The sequence below is a fragment of the Osmia lignaria genome, chromosome 9 (genome assembly GCF_051020975.1).
Source record: "Osmia lignaria lignaria isolate PbOS001 chromosome 9, iyOsmLign1, whole genome shotgun sequence".
In the NCBI taxonomy this organism is placed as follows: Eukaryota; Metazoa; Arthropoda; class Insecta; order Hymenoptera; family Megachilidae; genus Osmia; species Osmia lignaria.
Genome location: NC_135040.1, coordinates 12,589,960 through 12,607,170, shown reverse-complemented (window position 1 = coordinate 12,607,170; position 17,211 = coordinate 12,589,960). Strand labels below are relative to the sequence as shown.

General features: G+C 36.3%; 1 protein-coding gene across 6 annotated transcripts in view; it reads left to right on the top strand.

Annotated features, from left to right (window-relative positions):
- Positions 1 to 16,563, top strand: part of LOC117605079 (protein couch potato) — a 90,474-nt gene extending 73,911 nt beyond the window's left edge. For 5 of the 6 annotated variants that reach the window (XM_076690385.1, XM_034325958.2, XM_034325950.2 and 2 more), the window contains one exon: positions 818 to 16,563. In XM_076690385.1, coding sequence (XP_076546500.1) covers positions 818 to 850 — 33 coding nt within the window. In that variant the 3' untranslated portion in view covers positions 851 to 16,563. The remainder of the gene's footprint in view (positions 1 to 817) is intronic. The other variant, XR_013062825.1, reaches the window with a different exon arrangement.
- The last annotated feature ends 648 nt before the right edge of the window (positions 16,564 to 17,211 follow it).

Below are 17,211 nucleotides of genomic sequence, written 5' to 3'. Positions count from 1 at the left end.
AAGGGGTGCCATTGGAAATCTGATACAATCAGGCACCAAGTGATTCCTAATTAATACATTAATAAAAGTTTATTTTCCTACGATGACCTAATTTCTGATAGTGCCTAGTTTTTCACCGCACCTGCCATACAGTGTAGCAGAAAACTAATTGATATTCAATTCGCAAATCTTTTTGCCTGATGCAATATGAATAATAATGTGCGCGTTACGTTACGGAAACACTTGGTCACGGAATGGATAATATAAATGGACCTTAAGCCTTGTTTACATTGCGTCGATGATATTCGACGTCGATTTGGTTTCATTGCTGCGTTCACGGCTCATTAGACTGATCGATAGAAACTGTTAGGAATTTCTTCGAGATGGGATGGGGGGTAAATAATCGTAGACAGAAACTGTAAAACAAAGGGAATTCGATGAACGTCGACGGAAGTTCCTGTTCCTTTTGACGAACAATCTGCGACAGGGCCAAAAAAGAATTTCCTTTGGCGCTTGATTTTGTTGTCTCTTATCAGCTTGAACGCTTTCGATCATTTCCTCGACGAGACATCCTTTTATTTTGTTTCCTTGGGATAGTCCGTTGTCGGAAAGTCAAAGTACCCCGTACAATTTTCAAGAAGAAAAAAACGTGGCCGTTTATCTTTTTATTTTTCTTTCCTTCTCCGAGGACAAATGAAAATAGCGATCGATAACCGTTCCGAGATTCGTAACAATGCTCCTTTTGATTAAAGGAGTCATCGAATCGAACGACCGATAGGTGTATCCGTCTTCTTCCATTTATTTCGAGCCAGTCTAATCGATCTGTTCGCTTTTCCAGGGATCAAAGAGAGAAGAAAACGGGCAACCTTAAGATCGACATCAACGGCATGTAAAAGGAACGAGGGAAGAGCTGACGTGCTTACACACACACACGCGCGCGCACACCCCCCATCCCTGTTCGACCGAGAATTCCACCCTTTTACAACGACTAAGAAACCATCCACGACTACGAAATATTTCGTTATCAGATGGCAAGATTTATGTCATTTGGTGAGCAAAGAAAAAGAAAAAAAGAAAAATTGATGGCACGATAGGAGAAGACCTCGAAGGGATGGGGGTGGTGTGAGATGGGTGAAAAGGAAGAAAAGAAGCACGCAGAGAAAGGATAATCTAACCACCCGTACACACAGAGATAGAGAAAAAAAAAAGGGAGAAGGAGAAAATTAATAAGACGAAACGAGGGGGATGTGTTTCTACCCTTGTTTCTCGCGAAGCAGCTAAGTAGGCAAATTCTTGTAAATTGTTGCGGATAACAACAATGGCGTTATTAAGAGATTCGCGACTCGCGGGGGGCCCAAAATAATCGCGTATATAATGATATTCCTAGGTATATATATTTTTTAACGACTTAACTTATCGATTCGATTTAGCCGTGTACTACCTTGTCTATTTATTTTCCACCGAGTGTTGCGATTGCGATTCGACGACGACGACGAAGAAACGAGAGACGACGACAGACACGAGGATAAAAGAAAACGCGGATTACAGGGAGGGCCGAGTCGGAGGGGCGTCGCGACGCTCCTGCGAATTTACACACGCCGCGATTTCGACAACCGTCACACGATTTCGTTTCGTACCTCTCCACATTCATCACACCTACACTTGTACGACATCCGGTGAGAAATTTCCAATTAATACCATACCGTATTCTTTCATAGCACACTGGGCTATTTCTGTGATCACCACTGACAGGATTTGGCATCAATAATTTAATATAATCGAATGACTGAAAGAAAAATAATTAATGAAAATTTTAGGTAACAATAATTACACAAAATAACACGTAGAATCGTGTTCTCGATAATTGCAGTTATGGCGTGCCTTAATACACATGGCCATTTTCACCGTGTCAGTCAACGCGTTAAAATTCAACAAATAATTTTAATCGACTGTCCTTGGAATTACCAGTGACCATTCTGGGTAAATGCATTTTCATTATGAAAATAAATGATTTGAAATTTTTCACCGATGATCTACATCCATATACACATCAGATAACTGTGTAAAAGCAGGAAGACACTCCCGAAATTACATACAAACACACAGTCCACAATCGCGGAAGATTATTTTCGAAGGACCGAGCCCCGCGCTGTCTTCGAAGAAATTATTAACCCCTTCTAGACAGGGGCGTTGGTGAACGTAAAACATTGAACACCAACGGAGAGAAAAAATTTACGCGTTAGAAGGAAAGCAACAGGACTCCTTCGAATAGGAATTTATTCAAAAGAAAAGAATGATGTGCAACACGATTCGATACCAATAACACACTTGTTACGGCCGGTGTTTCACAGAGAAATTGCGAGCGAACCTGAAGCGCGTTAACTAGTTTCCGGAAGTACTAATTGGACGAAGGCGTGTCGGTACCGGGAATCACGCGTGGGAAACGATATAACTCGGTATGAAGAAAACGGATATTTTGGAGACAACCGCGGTGGCTCGTTGACGAAATTGCGCGATATAGATAACAAAAGTTAAAAGAGGATGAAGAAGAAAAAAAAAGAGACGAAGACGAGTACATCAAGCTTAATACCAAAGGTGCCCTAAGAAGCGTGTATTTATGTTTTATCATTGGCGCGTCGCGAAAGGCGAGCATTATATACATTTAATTATGTATCTTGTTAAGGAGAGTCTAATATCCTAGACGAGTGTGATGGTTGAATGAACGAATACGTGTTGGAAGAGTGATAGAAAGATGCGCGAGTGTGTGAGTAAATGAGGCAGAAAGAAAGAAGAGAAATTGTGTATTTACGTAATAATCTTATACATACATATATATATATATATTATATATACATAACGAATGCGAACATATCATAGGATTAAGACAGTAGAGGGAAAAAAAAGAAGTTAAAGTTTCTTTAAGGAAATACTTTTAAACGATCTGTCTTTGTAGTGGCGCAGATACAGACAGAGGGATACGAAGGTGGTGTGTGCCCTGCGTGCTAGATACGACGGCCAACTCGGCACGTAATTTGCCCAAGTGCCTTCCCGTTGGTCGAGTCATGCTGTAATCGTACCGTGCATTAAGTCTCGTCCCGATTTCAAATCGTCGAACTCTCCCATAGTCCGATCCCTCTTAAACTTCCCACACCTCTGCTCCTCTCCAGACAACATGGATTACATATTAGCCGCAATCCTGAATATACAGGGTGTAAAATTCACTGATGACCTGTGCACCGTTGGATAGATCACGAGAAATCGAAGCGAAAAGTTCTGTAGCATTTTTCGATGGGATCGGTAGTTTAGCCACATTTCGTTGTTGAAAATTGAAAAATTGACCAATCAGCGCGCAGCTTGAGTGGCAAGACCCGCGGAGTAGGGGACTAGCCTCCTCTGCCGCCGCCGAGAGTCGCCTAAATTGACCAATCAGCGCGCAGCTTCAGTGGCAAGATCCGCGGAGTAGGGGACTAGCCTCCTCTGCCACCGCCGAGAGTCGCCTAAATTGACCAATCAGCGCGCAGCTTGAGTGGTAAGACCCGCGGAGTAGGGGACTAGCCTCCTCTGCCACCGCCGAGAGTCGCCTAAATTGACCAATCAGCGCGCAGCTCGAGTGGCAAGACACGCGGAGTAGGAGACTACACGGAATCGGAGTCTCCGTTTACTTGCTCCGCCCTCGCACCTCGACCCTCGGCGTGCTCGGCGGCGGCAGAGGAGGCTAGTCCCCTACTCCGCGGGTCTTGCCAATCAAGCTGCGCGCTGATTGGTCAATTTTCAACAACGAAAGATGGCTAAACTACTGATCCCATCAAAAAATGCTAAAGAACTTTTCGCTTCGATTTTTCGCGATCTATCCAATGGTAAAGAGGTCTTCAGGAAATTTTTTAACACTACATATATATATAACCAGGAGACGCTTCTTCTAAACTAATTATCCAAAAAGCTGTTCGAACCTGCCTGATAGTTTTCTATCGTCTGATGGTTTTCTACTTTGTAGCCGCGTTTCACGAAGGACACAGAGAGCTGCCTCAGCGTGGACAGTGGTCTCCTTAGGTTAATTGTCCTCGGTAGAAAATATACGGAGTTCCGAGTGTTTCGACAAATGGAAAAATGGTAAATAAGGACACTTTAACTAAGGGGAGCAGAGTAGGGTAATAAGGTGACACGTTGTAAATTGAACAAAGTAGCGCGATGCGTGATATGCCGCGTTAAGAACGATCCGCGTGGCGATGGCTTAACGCGGCATGTCACCTTTCGAACTGCTTTATTTCGATTCCAAACTGTCGTGTTACTATCTCGATAACTCATAGTTGTTCTGTGACAAGGATAGACATTATGGACAATCCCAAAGAGCGATACGATGCGTTGTGATCTACAAATTGAAGAGATAATGAGACATGCCACGCTACGCTGTTCTAAATCTAATTCGAGACTTTATATTTAACAGTCGCTGAATTACCATTTTCCAAAGTATCTTTCTTGAACTAAGGTTTTCGATTCAAATGGCATGTTACTGCTCTGAGTTATTTAGATCACAATGCGTCGGATTGAAAACTTGCCCAAATGTCCATTCTTACTCTACGATACTATAAAGAATCTTCGAACTTCTCACGGAACGAAAGGTTTTTCGTTGTAACTAAAAGGAAGAGAAAAGAAAAAGGAAAACGTAAAAAAGAAAAAAAAAATGAATTCTTCAACGGTGATCGAAACTGTTTTTTCGTATAAGTACTCTCTCAGAAAAAATCGCATATTTTTCTCGTAGATACGTCTGGTAAATTTCTACGTATCGGCTTCGGTCGATCGGCAGCTTCTTCTCAGAGTTCAAAAAGCCAATCCTCGTGCTATCCTCGTCGAACAACCACTGGGCATTTATTAGGACGCGTCCGCAATTAATAGTGGCGAGTGGTGATTAAATGATTAAGGGTAATAGTGGTAGGGTGTTAAGTGAACCGCGTATACGCGGGTAGTCGAAATTAAATCCATCGTCGTAACTCACCGACGCGGACGGCTAATTTCGCGTCGTTACAAAAGACGTGCACTCGTCGGCGACATGCAGCGGCCGTCGTGTAATTGCACTCGAGCAACGAGCACGCTCCTTTATTTTTCTATTTCCACCGAGTGTACGCGGAAAATAGGGAGAATCGAATTTCGAACCGGCACTTGGACTATTTCGACCCCGTCGCGATATAAAACTCGTGCAATGGAGCATGAAATCGTCTCGTCTCGTTGTTCGACGAACTGATTCCTCGGTTTTCCTTTCCGAAACACTGGGTTGTTTAACAAGATCGGATCCAGAACTCTGTTTCATATTTATTTAATTTCAAAATTAATCATAAATCATTCGTGTTACTTCTTTTTATAGGAGAAGAATTATAATTGAAGAAATTCATTTCGCAGAGTAAATTAAAGAAAATTTTTTTTTTTTTAATTTCCTCGAGAATGATTTATAATTTGTTCGTAAGAACATTCGGCAAATCGGTATGTCGAGTTGAAATAGTAGCTTGAAGGCATTTTTCCCATGCCTTAGAATTAGATACGTTTCTTCGTATACTTTGTATGTCCTAGTTAATCAAATCGTTGTGATGCTTCTTACCAATTAAAGAAATAGTCTAATTAAATGATGATTAGAAAGTTTCATCGCAGCTGGAGTATTTTATTCTCTTTGTTCTCTAGAGAAGATCGGTGTCACTTAGAAGTGTAGGCGGAACGAAACCATCTTCCTAGCGTGAAGCGAAAATCCAGCTGTCTGAAAGAACATGCTTTTCGCTCCTCTCCGTTTCCGGGGAACTGGACCGTCACGAAATTCAGAGCGAGACCAAGTGTCCCTTTTCTCGACACGCTTGGAAACGGTAAACGCAGCTTGTCGAACAACGAGACCGCCCAACGGAACCATAATCGGTTAAGAAACTGGTTGAAAATTAACCGAATGTCTTTGCGCTCCGAATCCACGCTCGCGATGCTTCACGTTTCGAATATATGCCGCTGAATTCGCAGACGAAACACAGATAGAAAAAGAGAAAAAAAAAAAAATATGAAGTTTCAGGGTTGTCACTCTTCTGATACATATCGTTAGATCGTTAAGGGCTTGTCGAACAGGTCGTTTAAGATACATAATTGTCCTGGAAAGCGTATTAGGGTCGTCCATTAAAAAATTGAAAAATAATATCTGAAGAAGGATTTCGAGGGTTTCTCATGAAACGATCCTTAATTTTCATCTATACACATTGCGATACTTTTCTATCCAAATTGTAAAATAAAATATGAAAATATTCCACTTAAATATTTTCGTAAGAAAGCAAACCACTACAAAGTAAGATGATTCAATTTATAGATCGCGATCGTCCCTAAAATGATCTAAATGAACGATTAGAAAATGAAAAGAGTTTTCTTGACGACTCCAAAAAACGCTTTCCATCAGATTTTTAGCGTAAACGAACGTGTTTAATCGCTTGAATCCGCGATCACGTCGATCCACGAACATATCACCGAATTTCTGACTCGTTAGAGAATCGTCGATATACATATATTCATATAAATATATATATATACACGCATTATATAGTTCGTGACTGAATAATTCTTTGTTTTTCTCCTGATAGTTAATTAGAAGAACTCTGGATCCTTTTATCGGTGTATCCACTACGTTCGTTAGAGGGCTTGTTTTACAATTGATAGGAGAAAAGGTAAAGGTTTCGATGGAATCGTAGTCAATTCGTGTCCGAAAGAATGTGAACGTTCACGGTGAACGATTTTGGATAATGTGATCATTGAAAACGACGGAAAGTATAGCCTAAGTTTTAACCCAAGCGAGGCCTTACATTTGCGAATTCGGAGAGAGCAGCGATCAAGCGGCTCGATTTTACCCCTTTCGTTTTATGTTCCACCATAAAATACAGAATAATCAATCCTTTGACTATGGTGTACTATATTAAATTTATAGTGATTAAAATTGGCTAAAAATCGGAGGGTAAATTAGAATCTCGTATTTTTAATACTCGCAATAATACAATTCGTCAATATTTTAAATTACATATCAAAGCTTTCATAGTCAAAGGGTTGAAAGAGGATAAAAAAAAGGGAGAATCATTGTTTCACGTGTACTCCCAGTTCCCGAATCTCTATCCCAAAGGAAATCACTCGTCACCGATCCTTCTTCCGACAGTTTCAAGTCCCTGTATGGAAATCGACTAATGTAATTGAAACCGTACGGGAATCGAACCGTAATTAACAGCATGAATGAAAAAATGAAGGCTCTCGAATGCCTTTCACGGGGCAACGTATTCGCTTGACCTTAACGTAAACATATCATTTTACAATTTAAAACAATAGTTATACTGCCCAAGATAGAGCAAAAGAGATACGTGTGCGTGTAGGATAGCGTGTGTAGGTTTTACGGATGTGAGAGAGAGAGAGAGAGAGAGAAAAAGGAGAGAGTTTCCGTAGTTAATTAGACCGATAAAATTCGGTCCCAAAAATTGTACAAGGACGCGTGGAAAAAAGAAAAATTAATTAACACATCTAACGGAGTGATAGCGACGTGAACGGGTGGCGCGTATCGTCCACCTTTGTCCACGATTCTCGTTCGAAGCTCAGAATTTTAAAGAAAACGACGTGTATGACGTTGTTACCTGTGTAATTAACAAACAATTCTTCGCCATTCGTGGCGAAGCTTTTGCTACTTTTGTACGTAAACGAGGAGATACTCCAACGAGACGAAATATGTCTACGAGAGACCAAAGGAGCCGAAGACGGTTGTTCGAAATTGAACGACACAATTTTTCAATTATCCGATCTATCGCTTCTTTCATTATCTATTACTCAAACGCTCCGTCGTATTCAACCGGCTCGTTTCGGATATTTTTCATCAAATTATAGATTTCGAATCAGCTAATCGCGAAAATACGAATCATCTGGCAAGATCCGCTTGGCACCTCTCGAAAATGATGAAAATTCATCGATGAGGATAAATTTTTTCAGCAAAAGTCTGCAATGAAAATTAGAAATCCGAAACGAGCTCGAAGGATCGTGTTCGCTATCGAAGACAACGAGAGAAAATTAGGGAAAGCGAAAGTGTGCTGAGCGAAATGTTCGTTCGTTTCTTCATTGTACGACTCGAGACAAACGATGGTCGATCGATTCTCAAAGAAAACGAGCTCGAGAACGATGAGACGATCGTACAGTGAATAAAAAATAGGGAACGATAGGAACTTCGACTTCAAGCATCGATCGACGCAGTTGATTTGCATTGAAAATGATAATTAGGAGATGAATTCGCTCGCGATCGATGGTTCGTTTAGATTGAATTTAAAAGTGCTTTACATGTGAACTAATTCATATCAGTAGACAGTACGTTGTACACAGTTTACATTAGTAGAAATTGATATAAATATGGAAAGTATATATAGTTATATATATATATATAAAAAAGGAGAAAGATATAAATATATGTATATCGGGGAAAAGTACTTCGTGAAAAAAAGGACAGAAATGTGAATGTACACGTGAATTAGATATTTTGTACCGTGACTAGAGAGTTATTCTAACGAGTCGATTTTTCTTTTTTTTTTTTTTTTTTTTTTTTAATATGTAGAGTACTGGAAATATTTATTGCATCAAAATTTATATATGAATTACATATAATTTTCATAATGATGTAATAATTGATATAGTGGTTCATATTATAAATTCTTGCGATTTTATATTTAATAAGTATTTAAGAAATGCAATAAATATTTCATTACGAGGACACATTGATCGAGGCTGATGATTGAAATCTAACAAAATCTCTCAGATAATCAATATACATTATCAATACTGTCAATTTGTTGACAATACATTCAATTAGAATTATGATTCAACAATGTCTAATTAAAGAAATCTGGTGCAGACGTTATTATATTAATTATCAATAGTTTATCATTGCTTAATGATTTTAATTTTCATTAAAACATCTCTGAAATATTTTATATAATAACGATGCACGTTGATACTGAGGATGTATATTGATCATCCGAGGGTAAATTAAGATCAACTTTGACAAGAAGAGAATACGAATACTAAGAAGACGAAAAGAACACCATTTTGCATACGATACTGCACAATACGAAACAATATTTTATACCGAAGATAAAGGGAACAGAAGAATATCTCTTTGGGATGCGGTTTATGAACGCCAAAGATGTCAGCAAAGATACCACGTACAGCTATCCAAAGATAACGAACGAATGATTCGCAGCGTTAACACGTTGAATACCGTACAGGTGATCGTTGATCAGCCTTACAATTCTAAATGGCAATAATAAATTGATTTACAAGATTTACAAATTTAATAAAGCAATAGGATATTGGATAAATTTTCAATTTGCAAAATTGCAAAAATTTCAAATCTAATGCTTTTACCACCCCATCATCCAAAGAAGGGTTGAAATATAATATTAATACAAGATTTACAAATTGAATATAACAATAGGACATTGGATAAATTTTCAAATTGCAAAATTGCAAAATTTTCAAATTTAACGCATTACGACCCCGTCATCCGAAGAAGGGTTGAAATACAATATTAATTTGATTTACAAAATTTACAAATTTAATAAAGCAATAGGATATTAGATTTTAATTGCAAAATTGCAAAAATTGCAAATTTAACGTTTTACGACCCCGTCATCCAAAGAAGGGTTGAAATACAATGTTAAATTTGAAAAAAATTGTAATTAAAAAACGATAGCGGTATTTAACGTGTTAAGGAAACGTGATAGGCAACTTCAGAACCCTGAAGAACCGTGATAATCGTGATCAGTCTAAGAAACACCAGGATGGTCTGAATGGTACACTATTAAAGAAAGAAGAAGAACCTGCCACAGAAAGTAATTAAAATAGATCCCAAATCCGTCCTCGCGAGATGATGCTGAATCCACGAACGCTCGTGGTTACCAATTGACCTCGGGTTCACTAAAGTAGGCCAGTCTCGAAAAAAGAAGAAAAAAGAAAAAACAAAGAACGGTATTTTTCCAGGTTTGACGAGAAATTTATTTTTGATCGTGTGTAGCCTTTAGCTAGCTGTCTGTCCACGATGTTTTCACCGAAACGCCGCGCCGGTTAGACTGATGAAGCAAACATGTCCATAGAAGAATAACGAACTGTCCAGACGTAGCGAGTTTCAAGCGTTTCGTTCGATACATTGCTAAACTTACGCGCTTTGTAAGTTTCCTAGAAGGAAACGCGATTAACCCTTTCGTTACCACCGACCAATTACAGTGGTTCCCTGTGAAATGATCACCGCAACATTTCAACAGTTTTCTGTAGCAATTAAAAACAGAAATGTCTGCTTGCAAGTGAAATTTTATAAATAATACTATTTTATTTATGTGGACATATTGAGTTGTACAAGAATAGCGAAAGGGTTAATAACTAAGATTCTGATTAATTCGAAGGAGACTGATCACGATCGCGCGTGTTCTCAGAGTTCCGAATTGGAACAGCGATAGATACAGTAGCGCTCGAATGTAAGGCGCACACTCGGGACCGGATGGCGTCTTATGACGCCACAGCTGATTAAAAATTATTTCAACACAAATATAGTCGTGTTTGGTATCATTTTCATCGCGCTGATCTCCGTAGTTCGATTATGTCAATCTCGTAATTATAAAAATGAACAGAATTCACGCCTTAAATTCGAGCGTTACCGTGTCCTTATAATTCGAAAAACGAACGTCAAAACGAAAGTGATAGGAACGCGAGGTAACTCGCGACCACGTACAATAAGACATATCATTTTTCTAATGCACGACACGGATATTCATGTTCGATAAAGGGCATGAAGAGAGAGAAAAAAAAATATATAGTCCTCGATCGATCATCACGGACCCTTACAGACCTTTCGTATTGAAAGTGTTACAATTAAGGCGGAAATCGTGGAGTCCATACATTCCGAAAGTATATGATTACCTAGGGACCGTAGTTATTATTATTATTATTATTATTATTATTATATATACATACATATATATATATATATATATTATTCGCAGAGATTAGACTCGGCTATAATTTAAACGCTATTTATTATACGAAATCTTAAGGTGTTAAACTTATCATCCTAGCGTACGTATCGACGTCGTGATGTTTTTCTCGTGATTTAAAAAAAAAAAAAAAATGAAATGATCGTAGGTTTGTTCTACATAGTTGTTACGAAGGGATTAGTGTCGCGTGAGCTTTTTGTCGTACGTATTTATTTTATTTGCGTAATGTATAACGTTACTGGTTGTAGATAAGAGGATGTAACGTTGTCTGAAAGTAATTTAGATTTTTGCTGGTGGGATGAGACCAAAACGACCCATATTCGTTTCATTCGTCGAATCAATTATTTATGATATTTTTAAAGATACAAATTTTCCTGAAGATTTTATCTAAAAAGAAAAGTGTTCAAAGTGGAGTTTGTATCTTGATAGCCTTCGCTGTAAAGATTCTATTTACATGGAACCATACATGTTCTGGTCATTCTTTTTTATTTGGGTCATATTGATACCATTCTACCAGGTATTAAGTACACTGCTCGGATTAAACAGTATACCTACCCGAGCGATTTTATCGCGCAACAAAGTGCACAATTCAGCAAGAAAACTTGAGCATAGTGCACGTGTAGAGTAGACGTGCAATTTAGTTGGCCGATTCAGCGCACGAACATAATAAAAATTCACTAAACATTTTATTCGACCTCGTTACAGTTCTATGATACCGATCCTCTAACGTTTTATATTTCACGTGTATGATACTCTTTTTTATATGATATTATTTGATTGAAAAAAAAAGAGATACAATAAGAAATTTTGAAATTCCTTAACAGATAGTTATAAATCATTAAGCCGTCCCAATTTTTAATGATTTATTCTTCTGATTTGTACAGAAAATACGAGCAGTGTACTTTATCCCCAGAAGGGGATTTTAAGTAATCTCATATGTAATTAATACTGGGAATGTTTCGTCCCATCAATTCATTCCCATTAAACGATCACGATAGTCAATTCATCGATGATTCGCAGGATAAGATGCTGAAACGAAATTCCTGCTTTCGATGAATCGTAGCATTCTTTGCTTCGTTGTTAAACAATTAGGAAATTCATAATTGCAATTTCGTTCTCGCTATCGGATCTTTACACATAGGTACCTGAATGGTTCGACTATTTATTAATTTCTCAAGATTGCGTAAACAATCCCAAAGAGTGAAAGATGCTATTTTACGTGTTCGTAAGGGTTGGAGGGTCTCATTGATGTCTTTGTATCGTGCAATTGGGAAAGATGATTAATCCGTTGTCATCGATACAAATTAATTAAGAAATTTTTAAAAAATTTTAGAGCAATTTACTTTGCGACAAGTAAATTTTAATCTTCAGCAATTTTCAATTTTAATTTAAAGTGTTAATAAGAAACAATCGACTGGAATCATTCGAATTTCCCATCGATGACTACGTATTGAGATAAAATTTATAAAAATTGCACTACGAAAAACGAAGAACAAGACAAAAATGAGAAAATACAAATTGGAATGAAAGTTTACACTTATTTAACAGCGCACTCGAGAATGCATGAGGACAATGGATGCACGGATTCTGGACTTAGATGCTTGTTCAAATATTTATAGAAAAAGTGGTAGAAGAAAAAAATAACGAAATTAACTAGACAGATGCGTGTATGACGAACGACGTTTATGAAATGAATTTATTTTTTATATTTTCACTTCCTCATAGCGTTTTCGTTCGGTGATTTATCCAAAGATAATTTTGTACAATTTAAAGATATATATTCCTGTAATTAAATCAATATTTTTTCCCTTAATTTATTGAATCTATTTATGCTTGAATTTCGTATTATTTTAATTAATTAACGTTCTTAATTTTAATAATATTTTCACTTGGAAATCGAAAGAAAGAGAATTGAACAGGTTTAATTAATTAATCAATGTTGTAAATAATGTAACTTTTAATTTAATTATATTCCGAGCCAAAGAGAGGATACCTACATTAATAACCGCGTATTTAAACGAAAATAATTTATATTGATAATACAAAATGAAAATCTCATTGAAATATATCATGTATTCAGAATCTCGTTATCAGAATTGATGAAACGTCGTTCGTCGTGTGCCGACATCTACAAACGAACTTTATTGATATTGATAGCGTATGAAAAATTTGCTTCAGCATCTCGTATTGCAGTATTTGTTCACGTATTTAAACAACACGCTACGTAGTCGTTCTTTGAATATTATTTTCCTTTTTAAAAATAAAGAAACAGAGAGGAGAACAAATGGAGAACGTAAATAGGTTCGAAGAAAATGCTAAGGTCTGATTATTTCTGTCACGCAAGCTTAATACGATGCATAGATGTAGATAAATCGAGCACTCGAGTAATTTGATTACGTCGAATGAAAAATTGTACGATGAATTTTTCTCAGAAAAAAATAACTTTAAATTTTAATATTAAAATGTTGAAAATTTAAAATTGCAGAAAATTGAATTTTCTTCGACTTAATCGAATAATCGAGTCTCTCGATATATATATATATATTAGTCGAATTATAGGATATTGTCGATACAATTTGATAATGAAAACTTTAGTGAATTTGATAAAGCGAATCTATAAAATGAATTTCGAATACTCGCATAATCGAGTATTCGATAGAACGAATTTTACTCTACTTCGAACGATCGAATTGTGTTTCGAATGCTTACACTTTTCACACAGTATAAAAGTACACTATGACGTAATGAAAAATGAATAGTCGAATTAAACATCGAAATGAAAAGAAAATCGAAAGTCGAACAGAAGAACGATACAAGTACTTGAACGCTTACACGATAATTGTACATACAATACCAATCATAGTGTCCGTTCGTCTATTGAAAAAGCACTGACTTTGGAGTTCAAGTTAAACCGCAGCAAATATTATAAATCTAATTATAATTTAATAAAAGCTTCAGAATATTCAATAATTTATTTGAAATTACAAAATACACTAGTGAAAACGGACACTATGATTGATATTGTACGATATTTGAAACGTGCAAGCTCCATTGATCATTAATCTTATTTCATAAGACGATAAGGCAAAAATATTGAAATATTAAGAAACTTTTTTTATTATAATTTCGTAAAAGGATTACAAACTTAAAATACAAAATTGATCAAGTTACCACGATGAAAGCATAGTTCGGCCAGCATTATTATTAATCAATGCGAATACCTATCATATGTGTAACGTTGTGATTTAGAAGAAGAAAAAAAGAAGGAAATATAGCGACGTATACATATCGCGTAACATTCTGTAACAGAAAACGCCCGAATTGTGATACACTTTGTAACGTTTGTAAGCCAGCGTCTGTTCAAGGTAAAAAAAGAAAAAGAAAAAAAATGATAAAAACTGTTCGAGAATTGGTGTTCCTTCGATGATCTATTCGCGCCCAGCAATGTCGTTTATAAACTGCAACGATCTACATTTCAGAATTGGGCATCATTCGAATAAGATTATTATTATTCGCGAATAATGAATAAGATTTTCTTGTATAGCAGTCGAGAAAATAAACGGATGGGTGTTTCATCTCAGGATCGTCTGTCACAGACTTGTCGTGGGGAGACGAAACCCTCTTCACTAAACGATTGCGACACTTGAAATAAAACTAACAAATTATTCGTTATTCGTTAATATGCCCAACTCTGTCTACATCGATCATTTCTTGTTCTTTACACCTGGTTATCGCACGTGTACACTCGTTAGCCGCGCGAACGATCCTTGACGAACGCCAATAGTTTCTATCAATATGTATCGATCTGATTGTTTCCTCGAACAGAGATAACTGTTTCCTGTCTATTCGGAAAATACAGAATTCTTTTAACTGAAATTTTTCACGTATAGAAAATTCGACAGGTTCAATTGTCAAATGATTTTTAATCCTGAATAATGAATTAAAAAAAAAAATAATCACCCACGGTTGGAGGATTAAAAATCATTTGACAATTAAACCTGTCGAATGTTCTATATGTGAAAAAATACAGAATTCTCTTAACTGAAATTTTTTACGTATAGAAAATTCGACAGGTTCAATTGTCAAATGATTTTCAATCCTCCAACCATGGGTGATAATTTTTTTTTTTTTCATTTATTATTTAATGGAGCTAAGATTAAAATTGGAACTTCTGTATCGTTTTAGTTTTTAATATAAAATTATTGCAGACTAGTGGGATAATAATGTCGGATAATAAAATTGTCTCTGGTAGGAGGATTAAAAAATTAATCATTTTTAAATTTGAAAAGATGAATATTTTATAATTTCGACAAAATCTTCTTAGTAGTAATGTATAAATGCTGATGTTACAAGAAGCTTCGAAGAATCGAGGAAGCTACGAAAGAGGAACGTTAAATGAAAAGAAAAAGTGAAGTTCGATGAAAAAAGGGGGACATGCCGAAAGCTAAGAACCATGCAAACAGACGAAATATTCATATTTCTTTTTGAAAATTTCATTCATCACTGATAGTAAAACTCCTCCATCCTTCGCCAACGGATAAAATGCTTAATTCAGAGCTGCGTACGCAAGCGAGTCATATATAGGTATTTAAAGAAAAAAAAAGCGAAAAAAAATAAGCAATTACCCCGAAAGGATGAAAAAAAAAAGTTTGCGCGTGAAAATTACTTTGGTGTTTTCATTAAACGATTAATGAATCCCGACGTATTTACAAGGTAGATGATAAACACAACAATAATAATAATAATTAATAACGATAAATAATAATATTTAATAATAATAATGAAGTAATAATGATTAATATTAATATAACTATAATTATAATATTAGTTGCAGCTTTCTGTGTAAGGTTATTGTGATATCTAAAAAAAAATGGAAAGAAAAAATAATAACTTTACCGTAGCGATATGAAATTAATTCAGAATATAAGAATCGATATTTAGTGAGCAATTAATAAGAAATCAATCAGTATGTCGACGGGGCTTTTGAGTGATGCCTCTCCGCGATCACACGGTCATAGAACGTATAAGAAAAAAGGGAAAAGAAAAAAAAAAAAGAAACAGAATTGCGACCCGTGAACCGACCGCGTCTCTCTCTTTTTTTATTTTTCATTTTTTATTTTATTCACGGACGAGGTTCAAACGACAATCTTAGGCCTCGTCAGAATACTGCCGGATACGTGAGGACATTCCGAAAATCTATTATGAAACGATCAACTGATTTATACCATCTTGTCTTATTTTTTTTTCTTCTTTTCTATTGCAACAAAGTTCAAGAAGAAGAATAAAAAAAAATATGAGGATCAGTTGTGGGAAAGATTTGTTCGTGACATAAAGGAATTCGGAACGTCCACTTTGCATCTGGGTCAATCCGTCCATAACGTGTCTCACACTGAGGCATTTGCACAAATGCGTGCATATTAATCATTGGGACTACAAAAACATATCATCGTATGTAATGATAATGATACCGTGTATGTATGTGTACGTCTGTATGTGTATATATTTATGTATACGTACACATGTTCGCATACATACATCCATACATATATATATATATATATATATATTTAAAAAATATTAAGCAATAAGATTTTATTTATATGCCCGTAGAAAGAAGAAAAAAAAAACAATTAAATGATAAAGCGAACAACTCCATATCAACATGTGTGTCTGGGCAAGAATTAGCTTATACATATACATGTATAATGTATACATATATATAATCTTTACTTCGTCGTTGTCAGGCGTTAATGTTAAACTTAATTATCATTAATTAATTATTAGATTGTGAAAGAATTTCTTCAGGTTCTAAGCAAGATTTGGAAATAATAAAATGAACAAAATACGTAATTTCAACTTGTATTTTAATTCAAGCATTCTACCCTGTTCGCTTTTATGGCCTTTTTTTTTTATTAAAATAAAAAAAAAACTCCGGACCTACATATTGGTAGCATGCGCCGGTGACATTCTTTGTATGTACATATGTACACCGAGCTGATATCATTTTGGGGTATCAGGGACCCCGAAGCACCGCTAATGCTCTGCATACCGACATTATAGCATTCGGGGTGTCAAGAACCCCGAAGCACCAGTAATGCTCTGCATACCGACATTATAGCATTCGGGGTGCCAGGAACCCCAAAGCACCAGTAATACTTTGCATACCGACATTATAGCATTCGGGGTATCAGGGACCCCGAAGCACCGATAATGC